Raw genomic sequence first — 16,950 nt, 5'->3', positions numbered from 1 at the left:
TGTGATTCTGTCATCATAAAATGGCCACAATTAGCATGCCTTGCTAACTTGCCCATAACAGTATACTGTGGTCTCTGCTGAAGATGAACTTTTTTTTTTCAGTATTTAAGAAAGTTTAATTGCGTGAGAAAATATTTCTATTACCAAATTTTGGTCTCAGGTAAATTTAGTTAACATCTGTCCTGTGGAACAGATTGTAGATGATTCCTAACAAGGTTAGACAACGGGATCTCAAAAATGGTCAGTTCAGGTAGACAAGCTATGCTGGGTGTGGCTAATGGTTAGCAGTCTGTGTGTGTCATGCAGAGGAATGACTCGTTTGTTATTTCTTAGCATTTCCTTCAACATTTGGTTCATTTTGTATATAGAATGTCTTAAAAATGCAGCTAATTTTTATGTATACTTTCTTTTCTTTTGAAATATAGCATCATACAACCTTTAGAGATTCAGAACAGTTTCATCTATTTTAGAAGTTAAAGTAATATTTTGATAAGAGTGGTCTTTGGAAATACCACCTAGTTAAAAATCTTATGCCCAGGAACAAGAATGTAGGCAGATGCTTAACTTTAAAAGGTTAGTTAGACAAGCCGGAAAGCATAACAGCTTGCAATGTTTCTATAAAATATAGATCATGAAAGAACTAGTTATTCAAATTTAGAACAAGAAAATCCTATTATTTTTAAAGGCATGTTTATTGGCAGCACAGATTGACAGCAGTGGCAGTAGGGGCAGAAAGAGAAGGGAGAAGAAGCGAATATGTATGATATCCTCCACCTAATGTCTCATCCGACGAATTCCCACAGGAGCTGGAATGGGCCAAGCCACAGCCAGGAGGCAGGAACTCCATTTAGATATCCTGCATTGCCTCCAACCTGGATAAAAGGAAGGTGGATGAGAAGCACAGAGTAGCCATGACTCAGAACTGGAACTGTCCTTTTGATGTGAGGCTTGGGCATCCAAACCAGCATTTTAACATTTTGTGACACAATGTCCTCCCTAAACTTTGCTTTTAAATATACTTTTCACCATCTTTTTGAAGCTTACCTCCTCCCCAGTGTTATTGACACCAGCCATGAAAAGACCCTACACTATGTGATAATATGGGTTATGCCAGCATCTTTCAAAAGGTAGCTGTGAGGAGGGTTAGGACTGGAAAGGCATTCTTTAAGTATAAACACTAAGCTGTACATATTTATTGTGATGGTTCAGAAGGTTTCGTAGAGCAGCGGATGAAGCTTGAGCTATTTCTTGAGAGCCGTCCTTCGTATCTTGTTATTGACTTTAAAAAATGTGCCTTGTATGTCTAATGAATTGTGTGCACTAGGGTAAACCTTGGGAATATAATAATAAAAAGGTATCATCGTTACTCATAAGATGCTTATAATTATTTTCTATCTGAATTACACTGATTTAATTAATACACAAAGTAAATTTAATGCTTGGCCACACATTTTATTTTCACATACATCCAATTTTGATATTGTAAATAAAATTCTGAGACAAGAGCTATCTTGTTCCATGGCCTAGGGAAAGGTCCATTAAGGGTATATTTTATTTTGAGGGAAATTGAAGTGGAGGAACCAGGTCAATTGTTAAAAAAAATATGTCATTATAGCTCTCAGAGGTATATTTTAGTTGATATGTTGCCCATGTGTGCATGTGTTGCATATTTCAAAATATGTTATCTTTTCTAGAACACAAACATTTGCAAAGGGTTATTCCTTATGATTTTTGCTACCAAAATGAATGAAAAGTCAAATTTACCCTCCAAGGTTTTATTTCAGAAATCTAAGTTTTGTTCTGTCCACTTATTAATAATGTCATTCATTAGGGCCCTTATATATGCTGGATCCTTTTGTGGGTGTTGCAGGTACAACAACAAGTGAAGCAAACACAAATCTCTTCTTTTTGTTGCCTAAACTGCATGATCTTTGAACTGATGACAGCTAAAGCTGGGAAAGAAGGGGTTTTGGATTCTACTGACAATAATAAGGCACTCTGGGTTGAAATGTTTGAACTTTTCAATTTTCCTACACATGGATAAAAAAAAAATGAAGGTTATTATTTGAAATTTTGAAGTTTTCCCTATGACCTTCTAATCAAAACTTTTTAACCTTTTTTTAAAGTACTGAGCATTTTCTAGAAGCTCTTTACCTGTGACATTTCCTTTGTGAACAAAATCAGAAGATACTCTTATTTACATTTTTAATAAAATAACTTCTAATTAGGTAGCATGTTTCACCTCTTAGGTTTGGTGAACTACAGGGTAGATTTTGGTGCTACGATAGACCAAGAAATGTATTGTCACTTGATTTTTAAACTCCAATATAATTCACCCAAGCATTCAGTCTTTTCTTTATATTCAATAACATTTTAGTTAGGCCAGTGTCAATGTCTCGGCTGGATAAATGATATATTATCAGGTTTTGTCCAACATCATGAAAATACAAGCAACACATTTCTGCAGGTTTAAAACACTAAAAGAGAGGATATTGTCCATCAAGTCAGGTGCAGATAATATGTACCTTTGTACATACCTTGCACATAATCTGATGCTGAGTAAATCTTTTAAAACTGCTGTATTCCTCAAATTTACCTAACTTGACTTGTGTGTGACAAAGTTTATGTAGTGACAAGAAAAAATTTAGTATCATGATCAGACCTTGCCATTAAGGTAGAATTTTACTGCAAGATAGCATATCGATATTAATTCTTGATGGCTGCAACCGTTATTTTTATTCTATCCCTGTATGTAGAGTCGTGTGATCTTTATTGAAACTGCCACCTCTTTCACTGTTTTGTTAGAGAACTATGTTAATTCGGAGACATGTTCTGAAGCCATTAAAGGAAAGGTTTTCCATGGTACTTGTTGAAGCATGCTAAGATATCCATTCAAGGGAACTGCTAACATGGGATTTAGAGTAGGACAGTTTGGCTCAACTTCAAATACACAGAGAAAAAGACCAAGAAACAATTCTGAGCTAAGGGTAGGGTGGGAGTCCATGCACTGGAAATGACTATGAGGAGTCCTGGGAGATCTGCACTATTCTTGCTAAGCTGACCTGACAGGTCAGAATGAACAGATTGTTTGAGTGTAGTGGAGGCTGGTGGAGCCTGGCACGTGTAAGGGCTGGCCATGATTAAGCAGAGTGTAACCTTTGGAGTCTTTCTGAGAAGGCAGAGGTGTTGAGTCAAGGATAGTCTTTGCTAAAGCATTGATCATATTTCCCTTTAAAATTAGATTTTTTCACAATGTAGTTTTTTGGACATCCTTTATTTGAATTTTATTCTCAAGTGTCTGACCACTTAGGGATGAAAAGCAGGTACAATCTGAGTCTTATCAGGTATCTGTGGTGTGGTCATCAGTGTTGATACTCTGCTTATATGTGGCAGTCTAGGTGCTTTTCACACTTTCAGTTTTTAAGAATGGTTTCCTCTCTGTGCTGGATAGAATAAAGTAAGGGAACTCGACCTTTGCATTTTTTCAAATGTGGCCCACCATTAGGTAGTGGCATTTAACTTTGCCTTTATGGAAACAATTGTACTGACAGGATTAAGCAAGGGATTAGTTCCCTTTGCAGCATAAACTCAGAGTAGTACTTAGAGTTGTACTTCAGAAGTTCTGCAATGCCCGTTTGTTCAAATAAATAAGAAGAAGAACCCTTTGGGATACAACTTTACTAGAGTTAAATGATTAGCAGGATATACTTTTAATGCCAGCTTTAACCTGTACACTGGGATTTAAAACAAGGAAACAATTCATTACAAGAGAAGCAAAGTAAAATGGCCGAAGTAACAATAATGCCTTATGAAGAGATGACTGTACTGTTCATCTCCTACAGGTGTAAGCACATACAATGAATTAGCCCATAGTGCTTAAAAAGAGAATTCAGTTCAATGCGTATTTTGAAACAGTGCTGCGTGCAAGGTAGTATAAGTAACAGGGACATATGGATTAATAAAACTTAATCCATGCCAGCTAGTCCCTCATAATCTGGATACGAATAAAAGGTTTTAAGATAATCACCTCACACTGTAAAATTTTAGAAAATTTATGAATGGGTATCTGTCCCACTTTATACTTATTTTAGTGATTTCCAGCATGCTGTTTTCAGAAAAAATTCAAAGTAGTTATTAACCCACCAGGGTATTTATGCTTAACATTCAAATTGATTTACTAATTCAAATAAATGTCTGTTTAATCTATTTTTGTAATCACAGATTGGGTATATTCAGGTTGCTGTGACGCTTTTAGTTCAATAACGTTTTGATTTGGAGATTATCACTAACCTTTAACTGTTTTTCTTAAATATTGAAGCATAAGAAAAAGACTTTTTCCAATTCCTAGTTGCAGAATTCACTGATAATCTGTATACCTAAAAGTGAGTATCACTTTCTTAACTTTTCTGCATAGCCTGATAACTTAGAGTAAAGCACATTGATCATGCTACCATTCTCTGTTTGCTGGTAGAGTACAGCCACGTTAAGGTTCCTATCAATGGCCCACGTTGTATAGTGTATGCAAGAAGTTAAAACTTGACAGCTTATTTGATGCTTTTGTATGATGAAATATCAAATTCGAGTTAGTTCACTTAGATGTTTTAGAATTTATTGCCTTTAGATAAGTAATATCCAGATGTAGAAAGAATCCTTTGGTATTGTCTGGAATCTAAAATTATAGCAAATAGCCTGCATTTCAGCAGAATAGTAAAGCAGGCATCTTTCGTGCAACATTGTAATGAGACCTAACACTGAAAAATAGAACTCTTATTCTTCCATCATTGTGACTGTAGGCTTTATGTATCTTCTGAACATTCGAAAATAAGGATATGTATATGCATGCAGGACATTGTTCTGTTACTCAACATATACGTTTAACATGTACATCAAATAAAATATTTGAGTATTAGCTGTTGTTTTAGAAAATCACTGCCTAAATTTAAAACTATATTCCATAAACCCAGGGATGCTTCCTGCCATATGGGAACATGAAATATATTTTTGGCTGTAGCCTTGGATTTTCACACTACTGTCCTTTAAAATAATTCTTGTTGGATATGTACCTCATATTCTTGTCATTCTCTGGTGTGCTTGAGAATATAAGAAAACAGACCTTAATTAAAATTTCATGATTGCATTTCAGCAAAATGTTGTAAGTCATCTAATTTCACTGAAATTTTATTATGTCTCCCTCGTGAGATACCCAACTCTGTTGTAAGTATGTTGGATAGTCCCTTTTGTTCCTTTCAGTAGTATTATAAGTAATTGATGATACAACTGAGTAATGAAACCCTATTGAATTAATCTTGTAAGTTCTCTGGAGATGGGTAAATTAAATCATACTGACCACGGTTAGACTTTCCAGCTCAATAAATAGTACACATAATCCTGAAACAAGTTTTCTTGTTTCGGAGCTTATAGTTCATGACTCAAAAGTCATTAGATCAAATCACATTTTGTTGACTGAAACTATCACCCTTACTGAAAACAAAGCAGGCATCACTAAAAATCCAGAATATATAGTTACTAAGATCATTTGCTTATTGGAGCCTAAGAAATCCTTCCTTAATTTTAAATTTATTTCAGTTTTCATCATGAGTTCTCATCTTTATAATCTGACTTTCACTGGAAAGTGACAGAAAGTTAATAAACAATTTTTAGTCTGCAATCAGTTTTAGTATGGTCAAAAATAGAGAATTTTGCATTCAGCTTGATTTGAAATGATTTACCACTAAATCCTTTCGGCAGTGTATGTTTATTCACATTTTTACTCAGTTTTCCAAACAAACAAATGAAAGTAGCACTGTATGCCACATTCTTTGGGTGTAGCTTTGATGGTAGTCAGTAGGATTTGCTTTACTATTCTAGTTTTTCATGTTACTAATCCTACCAAAATGGAGTTGAAACAGTGAATAACCCAATGTAAAAAAAAATGCTAAGACTTCGCAGTGGAAATAGTAACTATTTACTCAAATACTAATGTAGAATAACTCACAGAATAACACATTTTGTTAAGGTATTTGGAGGGGATGTGGTTTCAGAAATATAATAATTCTTGGCATTGAAGATGTTATTTTAAAGATTTTTCATTTTTTATTTACAATCATCGTTATATTAGTGACAGTAAACATTTATCATTTTTATAGAATACTATAATACTTAAGGAAGAGCATTTGTATGGCCTCCGTCATTTTTGTTTTAGCTCTTCTTCAATACTTAAAATTTCTTCAGGGAGAAGAGAGAGAGAGAAAATAGTAAAATCTAAGTTAGTGAATCTACTGAAGGGTTTATAAGATTTTGCTTTACTCTTCTTAATTTCTATAGGTTTCACACTGTAGAAAATGGATGTTTGATACAGTAGTTTTATGGAACTTCTTTACATATTCAAATTATTGAGTTGTTTTCTTCAAGAGTAATGCTTTGGACACGTGGGCAGCAAAAATCAGGCAAAGTCCAATGCAAAGGTAGAAATTATAGAGCATAGAACGTTAAGTGTTGAACAGTTGTAACTGGTGTGAAACAGCTTGCCATTAGTGGTTAGTGGAATGTTATTGTCTGAAAATGAGCTTCCATCAGATTAATCATCGATGTGAAGGATGTTATATCAAAGGTGGGAATTCCCAAAACTTTGAATAGATTTTAGTGTTATATGTAATATTTCATAAATTTCAACATATTATACATTTCAAACCCAAGTATTAATATTTTAGATAAATGCACTACCATATTGGAATAGGAATACAACTAGCTAGTGCAGAAGATATCATATACTAAATTGTATGTTCCATAAATATTCTATATTGGGTGTATTACATATGTGGATATCCGCTGCTGTCTGTGCAATGTGCCTGTGACATGCTTTCTTTCTGAACAGGTTTTCAGCACAGTTTGCAAGTGTAACAATCAGGAGGCCATACCCACACTGAGGTTATTTTAAGAGCAGGCTATGTACTACATATTTTTAAACATTGAATGTTTCAATGTTTTTACTTTGATATTACTAAAAGAAAAATCTGAACAATTCCTCTTGAATTTATTGACACACCTTAAAGTCATATTTTCTATTTAGCATTTTTATTTTTTTTGTTCATTCTGTTTTGTTCCTTCCCTGTTTATAAAATGTATTCTTATATTTTCCAGAAAATCTTGTTCTCTGTGAGCCACTTTAAAATACTAGAGAGTGGACAAGGATGAGCTCACGTATTACAATTTTTGTTTCTATCTCATGCAAGGACTGAGGTGGTTGCTGTCCCAGTCCTAACAGAGGGGCTTGGGAATGTCCCCTGCTCATCATACAGAGGAGGCAGATACTCGTTCACCCATTTCTAGACAATCTGAAACAGTATGTACTGCTGTCTGTGAACGCGGAGTCTAAAAGCCACTCACTACCTGACTCTGTTTTGCAACTCAGAGTCAAGAAACAAAGGATTCTTCTGAGAGACTTCTTCAGTAAAACTTCTCTGTTTATCTTATTTTGGTTATGAACATCTTTCAAATACCGTAAAAACCATAGGATTTTAAGAGAGCCTGCAAGATTTTAAATTTGGACAAGGTTGATTTTCCATGAGGCCTCAGACTTTTGTCTCAGAAAATTCATTTCTGAATACAACTGGGAAAGCATCCCAACACATATGTAAACTCCAATAGTAGCATGTTATTAGTAATAAATAGACAGTTCTCTCTATATAATTTAATATAAAATTTCCTTCATCTTTAGATGGATCCCTAGCTATATGAGATAATAAATTGCTCTAGCATAGTGAGCATTTTACTACACCCCAAACATACATGATGACATAAAAATTGTAGAATGTGAAGATTATGATATATCCTCATCACCTTTGCTCAAGGTGACACTAAAGTTTGACTCAGGATAATTTCACGTTGAAAAGTATAAATGTCAACTAGGACAACTTTAAAATTGTACCATTATTGGATTTAATTTTGTGACACTCAGTTACATAATTTCATATTAGTGCAAACAATTACCAGATGTCCTTACCTTGTGCCAGGTGTTATTCTAGGTGCTTTACAGCAATAATTCATGTAGTTTTTTTTTTTGCCATAGTTAAGGCATAGGTGGCATCAAAGATGTCAGCAGTTTCTGGAAGTCACACAGCAGTTGACAGGGGTGCTGAGGTTTGGTACAGCCAGTCTGACTCCAGCCCTGTTGCTAAGCACTGTCTCTACTTCTTCCTGATGTTGATCAGAGACGGATGAATTGGAAGAAAAATTTATTTAGTTTTCTGTGAAATGTATTCCAACTTGTTAATGGACAAAGATGAAATAATTCTTGTTTAAATATTTTTGACAACGTTCTAATTCACAAATCTGGTATTAAGAGAGTTCTGCTTGAATGATGTGACTATGGATATAATTGATTCAAATTTTTTTCCTAAAATAGTTTAGATAATATGAAAGTAAAATAAGAAGTGTTTGGATAATTTATTATATCCTTGTGAAATTAAAGATATGGTAGTTGCTTCAGAAGTTAAGAAAATAATGTTTTTTGTAATAATGATTAGGTTTTGTTAGTTTCAGTATACTTGTACAGCAAATTGAAAATGTGTGTGTGTTTAGCAAAGTTGAGTAATATATAATTTTATGGGGGATTATACTATGCCATTTTTCATATTAATAACTTTCAGTTTATTAATGTAAATAAGACTTATTTTAAGATGGTATAGCTTTCATGTAAGAAAAGCAATATGTTAAAAAGTATTTGTTTCTTTGGAGAATTGGAAGTTATATTACATTTCTGCAATAATTAAATGAGGTCTATAATTTTTCAGCTAATATTTCAAATCTTTCTATTATACTTTGCTATCGCTTCCTGATATATTCATATTTTAAATGCCATCAATAATAAAACTTACTGTGCTATTTACAAAACATTACATTTTTTAGTCACCACAGCAGCGCAACCTATCTATTTTATTGTGCAAATCACAATTTCATAGTAGGTAAGACGATGAATTGGATGATCTAAGTGGCAGAAATTGTACTCCCATTTTGAGACATTTCATATGTACCAATGAATTGATAACTCCTATAAAATTGTTCAGAATTAAATTTGTAATTAGATGATCACAGCTTGAAAAGGAAATGAAAACTGTCTTTGTCCTAAACATACATCAGCTACCTCAAACTATCTTACTTGATACAGATAATTGACATTGTTTCTAAAGCTGTTTTGGTGACCAGAAAAGCTTACAGCTGAAACATACTCTTAAGTCTAAGCATGACATGGTTTTATGTGCTTACATGCAATCTTTTGAAACAATTGATGAGGATGCGGAGCAAAATTCCAAGTTGACATTGCATTTTACCCAACACACTGTTGGGGTGACATCTCTTGCTACTTGACTCTTGGATGGTTATAATGTAATGTATGCAGTTTCATCCGTTATGAATGATCTGCACTGTCTGTTTTCACGTATTGAGATCAGGTAGAATTGTTTATCTCATGAATAAGACAAAGATGCATATTTAAATATTGTAAAGCCCTAGAAATAATTATGATTTTGTGTGAAATATCACAGAAATAGTTTGTTCCTAAGAGAATAATAGAAAAAAAAGTATTGAACAATACTACCTTCCTTTTATGCTGCTTCCTAAACACATGGATAATTGGACAGACACATACACTATTTATATAAAAAAGGGCTCTTAGACCCACACTCGATTGTGGACGTAACTAATGAATAACTAATTCATTTTAATGGATTTCGCTAAAGTAATTACAGACAAATACATCTTGTATTAAAGTCTGAACACATTAAATATCTATGTCCAAGATGTCCAATTTCATGAGACGCTTCAACAGGAAAATATTAGTTGGCACTTCTGATTGTTGCTCAAAAAAGGTATGATCTGCGGAATGACTGCTGCAGGGTTTGTAAGACACAGTGTCTTGTTTTCCATCAGTGTTCAAAAAGGATGCAAAGTATAAAAGACAACTCTGAAAAGTATTTTGTTTTACTGCTTATTGACCTTTGTTATTATCTACCTTATGAAAATGATATGAAATTAAAAGTTTAACGTTTAGTCACCTCAGCACCTTAGCTGATAGAAAAGAGTCTCGTTGGGGCTAACTAATTGCCTGTGTATTTTGTCTAGGTGTTGAGGGAAAGCTAAGAGAATGAAGGCTCTAAGTCCCCAGTGGAAGCATGATATGGCGGAGCAGAGCTGGTGCTGAAGTGTTCTCTCTGATGGCTCTATGGGAGTGGATAGCTCTGAGTCTTCATTGCTGGGTTTTAGCGGTTGCTGCTGTTTCGGATCAGCATGCCACAAGCCCCTTCGACTGGCTCCTCTCTGATAAGGGACCCTTCCATCGCTCACAGGAATACACAGATTTTGTGGACAGAAGCCGGCAGGGATTTAGCACAAGATACAAGATATACAGGTATGAAGCAAAGGGAAAGCAATTACAGAGATATACTTGGAGTTTGTGTTTAACAGTTTTTCTAAGGGAAAGGTTCAGACGCGAAAGCATTGCTACCGGAAGCGTAACTACTACCACTGTCATAGTGATGTTTTCTTGCTATTTAACAAGATTTCTCATAGAGGTCCCATTTTATGGGATACGTACATAACGGTGACCACTTGTGTATCACTCTCCAGTTTTACAGTGACACCTCACTATTAAAGTAAGCACCATGTGTTGGAGGCTGTCTTCTTGAAAGGAGCTCAAATTCCAAAATCAGTTTTCTTCAATTGATTTTTTCTTTTCTCCTTTAAGCTACAGTATGATGCATTTGACAGCCTAAATGAAAACAGTCCCTTCCAGAGAAGCTAGGCCACCTCCCCATTTTTCATTTGAAAACCAATTGCATATTGAGAATCAGAAAAAGAGAACACTGGAATTAAAAAAAAAAAACTGGTAGATGAATAAGACAGTCTGAAAATGACCAAAAGTAGATATTTAAGTATATGACTTGATTCTCTAAAACCTAAATAATATATACAAAAGCAGAGGAGTATGCAAGTGGTCGCCTCAGTGGGTTAGATGTGTTGATCTATGCAAAAAAATGTTTTATATAAAGTTGTCATGCTGGTTTGTGTGCTGATGATTGAAGATTACAATTCCTAGTTCTTGGAGGAGCATTCTTGTAGGCACAAATGTTGTTTTAAGTTTTTGTGTATAGGATCTGTGTCTACACTATTATATAAAAGAATTTATGTTGTGTGTGCACAAGAGGGCACTGTGTTTCAGATCTGTGCGTAGGCTTTACAAAGAGTTGTGAAAAAATTATGTTTCTTAACAGAGTGTGTGTTTGCAGAAGGGACCGAGGTGCTAAACAAGTACCTTGAATGACCACCCAATTATTGCTGGCGTTTATGTGAGATGAGAAATCTCTTAGTCTGGGCAGCCAGAGGATTGTTACGAGACTAAGAGTCTGTTTTTTTGTTTTTTTGTTTTTTTTTTAAGTTAAATGACAAATGCTAAAGATTTCTAGATGTGGCAGAGCTAGTCGATAGACTCTGAGCCCTGATTCATTCATTTTATGTGTTTGTCGGTTCAGCCAGCTTCTCTTCACAGATTGTGTGAAGTTACTTGACTTAAAGATTGCATGAATGTCTTGTATTCCAGCAATCTGCAAGAGGATTTTTAACAGCCAGTCAAACAACTTGATGTCAGAACATGTCTCCGTGATCTATTGGCGTCTCTAGCTGGAGGTCTGAGGTGTTGTCTTCCCTGTGGTTGTTGTGCTGTGGCTTAGCGGTCAATCAGCTCTCAGATGCAGACATAGCATGATGTGATTTTAGAGGTTTTGGGCTGAATGTAAAAAGTATTATTGGAATCACATATGTGAAAGGAATGAAAGAAAAACACTTGAAAGTTTGTTGGTAAGGCTCATATATTCTTTTTAGTTTTATTGAATGCTAGTTTAAAGACTTACGTTAGCCCTGTATTCATCAACATTCTTGTGTTTCTACCTCTGGCTTAAATATGCATGTGTGTAGTAATTTTCAAATATTGGTCTCTCAGATTCAAGGATTAGAATTGCTTCTTTTTTTGTTCTTATTTTTATTTTTCCTAGTTGCCTACAAAAATAATTACTGGACTATCTGTCAAATATGCTGGCCCTAAAACAGAAAAAGAGTGACTATTTAAGACAAATGGATGGGAAACTATTATTCATGTTTAGGCACGTAATTGATCATTTGAAAAGGCTATATAATTTGCAAAAGTGATCAGTCAAATTCTGTTAATGTTTAGTATCCCAACCACAAATTCCTTCGTGTGGCACATTGCATTGACATAGTTTCTGAAATGCCTTAGTTCTGAATGTAACGCATATGGCGTATGTTAAAATAATTAGGCCAGACATTTCAGTTCCTTTCGTTATTTCATCCTCTCTGACACTGTGTTTTTTCCTTTTCAGATTGGCATTTCAGATATAGAATAGCAAGATCACAATAATCAAAGAATACAAGGATTGTAGATAGGACTACCATCATGCATTTTTGTTGACTAATAGGTCTTAGTTTTATATTCTGAATTAATGTGTATAAACATTTTTAGGTTTATGTGTTTGAAATTACATTATGACCTGACAAATAAATAATTAATGGGTGGACTGTTGAATGGGGAGATTTAGAATAAGGATGTGAACATAGGCTATTTTGCCAAACTAAAAATTCAGATTTCAGATACCCTTTGTTCCTTTCTCTATAAATTGGTAATGGATCCTAAGATCAGGGTATCACTCTAGGTATTTCTATTCTTAGAAGATGGGTTTGAGGAAATTTTTTATTCTGAAGTGTAGGGCAGGGCACATTCTCCTTCTCATTCGCGATCTTGCCTTTGCCAGTTTTGCTAGAAACACCCTCCACAAGAAGTCCAACCAGGGTGGGGATCTGGTCCCCTAGTGTTGGAAATCCTCTCCCTTTTAATGAGCATCAGTTTCTCTACAGAAGTGATTTATATTTTTACTGATTCATACTTACTGACGGTTATCTTGAACCCTTGATGTTAAGTCCAAGGTTAGAGGTAGGAGGCAATTTTTATTTTTATCTTTTATTTATTTATCTATTTTTTTAAAAAAAGGCAGATATACAGAGGGAAAGAGATACAGAGAGAAAGATTTTCGAGCCACTGGTTCACTTTCCAAGTGGCAACAATGGCTGGAGCTGAACTGATCCAAAGCCAGGAGCCAGGATCTTCTTCCAGATCTCCCATGTAGGTGCATGGTCCCAAAGCTTTGGGCCATTCTCAACTACTTTCCCAGGCCATAAGCAGAGAGCTGGATGGGAAGTGTAGCAGCTGGGACATGAAATAGTGCCCATATGGGAACCTGCACAAATTGAGGATTCAGCCACTAAGATATCACGCCAGCCACCAACAATTTTTATTTCCATTAAAGACATTTCGCATAGTAAATCCTCAAATATGGTGACACAAAATGAAAGTCTTCTTTCTTTTCTCTACCTTCTGACATTTTTGGTTAGCCTTGTGTGCAAGTCAATAGCACAGCCATAATTTTCTTAAAGTCTTGAAGATACTGTGTGGATATGCTGTTACTACAATGTGGCTTGCTTACTCAGAGGTGATTTTCACAAGGCTCCCAGCGTGAGAGAGAACAGCAGACAACTGAGATGAATGCTGTGACCTACTGTCTTTGAAGTTCTGTTCTCTGAAAAATATAATAAAAATGATTTGGAAAGTACATGAAAATAGAGAAAAATGAAGAAAGAGCAAGTCACTTCTTGCATGACAGGACTGTTTGAAGTTGTTAATGTGTGGGAAAGGAAATGTTTTTCACTGTAAATTTTTCTTTAATGTTAGCTTCCATTAGAGAAAACATGAGTGCCCTGACACAGTATCCTAGCAGCTAAAGTCTTTGCCTTATAAGTGCTGTGATCCCGTGTGGGTTCCAGTTCATATCCAGCTGCTCGACTTCCCATCCAGCCCCCTGCCTGTGGCCTGTGAAAGCAGTCAAGATTGACCCAAAGCCTTAGGACCCTGCACCCTCGTAGGAGAGGTGCAGGGTGGAAGAGCTTCCTGTCTCCTGGCTTCAGATCAGCTCAGGTATGGCCGTTGTGGCCACGTAAACAGTGAGCCAACGGACAGAAAATCTTTCTGTCTCTCCTTCTCTCTGTATATCTGTCTTTCCAGTACAAATAAATAAATCTTTAAAAAGGAAAAAAGGAAAAAAAGGTAAAATTAGATTCTTCGTCAAACCATATGCATAACTTTTATAGGCAAGATCTTAATAGGAGTGACAAAAATACTAAGTTTAAAGAATAGAGAGGGCAATATCTTTATGAAAGCGGTACAATTGATGACTTTGTTAAAGAACTCAAAGCATTATATATTAAGATACGGATCAATTAAATAATAATAGCAAAGATGCATCTCAGAACATTATGTTCAGTAAGGGTTATAAAACACATATACATGCAAGATCATTTTTGTGTATGTTTTATTTATTTGAAATTCACACACTGCTGAATTATGCTACTCAAAGAATAGTAAATATGCTTTATAAAATCCAAAGAAAAGCCAGGGAATTAATAATAAAAAATCACAACAAAAGCTCTCTCTGGAGGAGGTGGGAATTCTGAGTTAAAGAAAAAATGAGAAGCCTCTGCGGTGACAACAGTGTTCGATTGCTTAAACAAAATGACCACCACACTGCAGTTTCTTCAACTATAATTATCCATTTTAGCCACTTGTCTATATAGACCCTATACTTCACAGTACACAAGTTAAATTAAATATTGTGTAAGCTTTGAAATACAGACTAATCTTCAAATTAAGTAGATTATTTCTCTAAATTCGATAGGTACTTTAAATTTCTTTATTCTATATAAATTTTTGAATACATAATCAATGCATACTTTATTATATTTAGTATTTATAAATAATATTTGTATGAAGTAGCATTTTGCTTGCATTTTACATCCATTTCACATGTGGCTTTTTACTAAAGCTTTTTTTTTAAAAAAAAAAAAGATTTATTTTTATTGGAAAGTCAGATACACACAGAGGAGGAGAGACAGAGAGGAAGATCTTCCGTCCAATGATTTTCTCCCCAAGCAACCACAATGGCTGCAGCTGGGCCAGTCTGAAGCCAGGAACCAGGAGCTTCTTCCAAGTCTCCCACTCCGGTGCAGGGTCCCAAAACTTTGGGCCATCCTGGACTGCTTTCCCAGACCACAAGCAGGGATCTGGATGGGAAGTGGGGCCGCCGGGATACGAACCGGCTACCATATGGAATCCCGGCACATTCAAGGGAGGACTGCTAAAGCTTTTCATTGTGGTATTGGCATACAAATTTAGAGCACTAACATTCTGAAAAAAATTTTTTTAATTATTTATTTGAATGTCAGGTTTACGGAAACATACATGCAAACACACACACACACACACACACACACACACACAAAGATGGTATTCTCTCTGCTGATTCATTCCCCAAATGGCCACAATACCTGGAGCTGGACACAGAGTATATTTAGGAGGCAGTGGGTACTTCTGGGGCACCCATGAGGGTGGTGGGGACCCAAGCACTTTGGTCATCTCCTGCTGCTTTTTCCAGGCTGCTTACAGGGAACTAGAGTGGAAGTGCTGTAGCAGGAACTCAAACATGTGCCCATATAGGATGTGGGTGCTGCAGGCAGTGTCTTGATTTGCTGTCCTAAGACACCATGCCTGTTCAGAAAGTTCCAAATAATCGAGTTACAAGTGCAAAACAAAAATTAAAATGTATGCTAGGTTTCTTAGAAAAGCTCATGAAACATGGAATTGAAACCTAAATTGGTTTTGGTGCAGAAAATTTAAAAAATACTTCTCACATGATTCATTTTCTATGGATTCTTCTACATCTGTGCCTGTATTGAAATGTAAATCTACTGTTTATCTCATCGTAACATGGCAATTAAATAATAAATAACTTGGGCCCAGTGCAATGGCTCAATTGGCTATTTTTTCCCCTTCAAATGCCAGGATGCCATGTGGGTGCCAGTTCCTGTCCTAGTTGCTCCACTTCCTATTCAGCTCCCTGCTTGAGGCATGGGAGATTAGTGGAGGATGGCCCAAAGCCTTGGGACCCTGCATGGGGAGACATGCAGAAGCAGCTCCTGGCTCCTGGTTTTGAATGAGCTGAGCTCTGGCTGCTGCAGCCACTTGGGGAGTATAACAATGAATGGAAGATCTTTCTTTTCTCTGAAATCCGTCTTCCCAATAAAAATAGACAAATCCTTAAAAAGTAAAATAATTTATCAATGGTAATATTTTTGCAGTTAAATATGCTGCTGTTACACTAAATCCCCTGCTATCCCCTGCTCCGGTTTTCTTCCTTCCAGTACGCCGATGCATTTGTCCGTTTTGCTAAGCAAATATACCAGTGTGGCATTGGCTAGCCTGACCCAGTCAGAGGCTGGTGCAGGAATGTGTTCAGGCGCTGGGGTCTGAAATCACAATGTGGACGGAGGCAGTGTGGACTAATGAATCCCTAACAGGTCGCAGACCATGTTAGAGGGAGGCCTGGACTAAAACGATGGAAGAGAGAAACCACAAGGTTGACACCAGGAATCGCCAGAATAAAAACCAGCCAACTGACCCTAGTCCCATTGCTATTTAAAAAGCACCAGGTTTGTTAAGTTTCCAAGTTTTCAGGTGGTTTTCTGTGTCTTACATGTAATACAAACAAACTTTACTCATTCAGAAGGTCTTTCTTGCTATCATGATGGATATGAAATGATAAAGTTTATACTATCTGTACAGAGCCTGTTAGGACCGTATACTTTTCAAGATGACAAAGCTGTTGGTGTTCTTCAAAACATCCTCTAAAAACAACTCCGAATATCATCACTCCAAATTTCCTACTAAGCTACTATCAATCCACAGGAGGGAAAAAGAAAATTTATACCAGTACAGAGAAGTGACATTCATATAGACATTTTTGCCAGAGTATTAGAGGCTGTAATAAGATTCTGTGA

The 16,950-nt window shown here is 35.8% G+C and overlaps 1 protein-coding gene across 1 annotated transcript in view; it reads left to right on the top strand.

The window, feature by feature from the left end:
• Positions 1-16,950, top strand: part of BRINP3 (BMP/retinoic acid inducible neural specific 3) — a 402,242-nt gene that overhangs the window by 8,518 nt on the left and 376,774 nt on the right. The window contains exon 2 of the mRNA XM_004578813.2: positions 10,120-10,405. Within this exon, the coding sequence (XP_004578870.2) occupies positions 10,170-10,405 (236 nt within the window). The 5' untranslated portion in view covers positions 10,120-10,169. The remainder of the gene's footprint in view (positions 1-10,119; positions 10,406-16,950) is intronic.

The sequence above is a fragment of the Ochotona princeps genome, chromosome 10 (assembly GCF_030435755.1).
Source record: "Ochotona princeps isolate mOchPri1 chromosome 10, mOchPri1.hap1, whole genome shotgun sequence".
Lineage (NCBI taxonomy): Eukaryota > Metazoa > Chordata > Mammalia > Lagomorpha > Ochotonidae > Ochotona > Ochotona princeps.
Note: the sequence above shows the minus strand (reverse complement) of the source record. Positions and strands in the feature narration are given on the sequence as shown.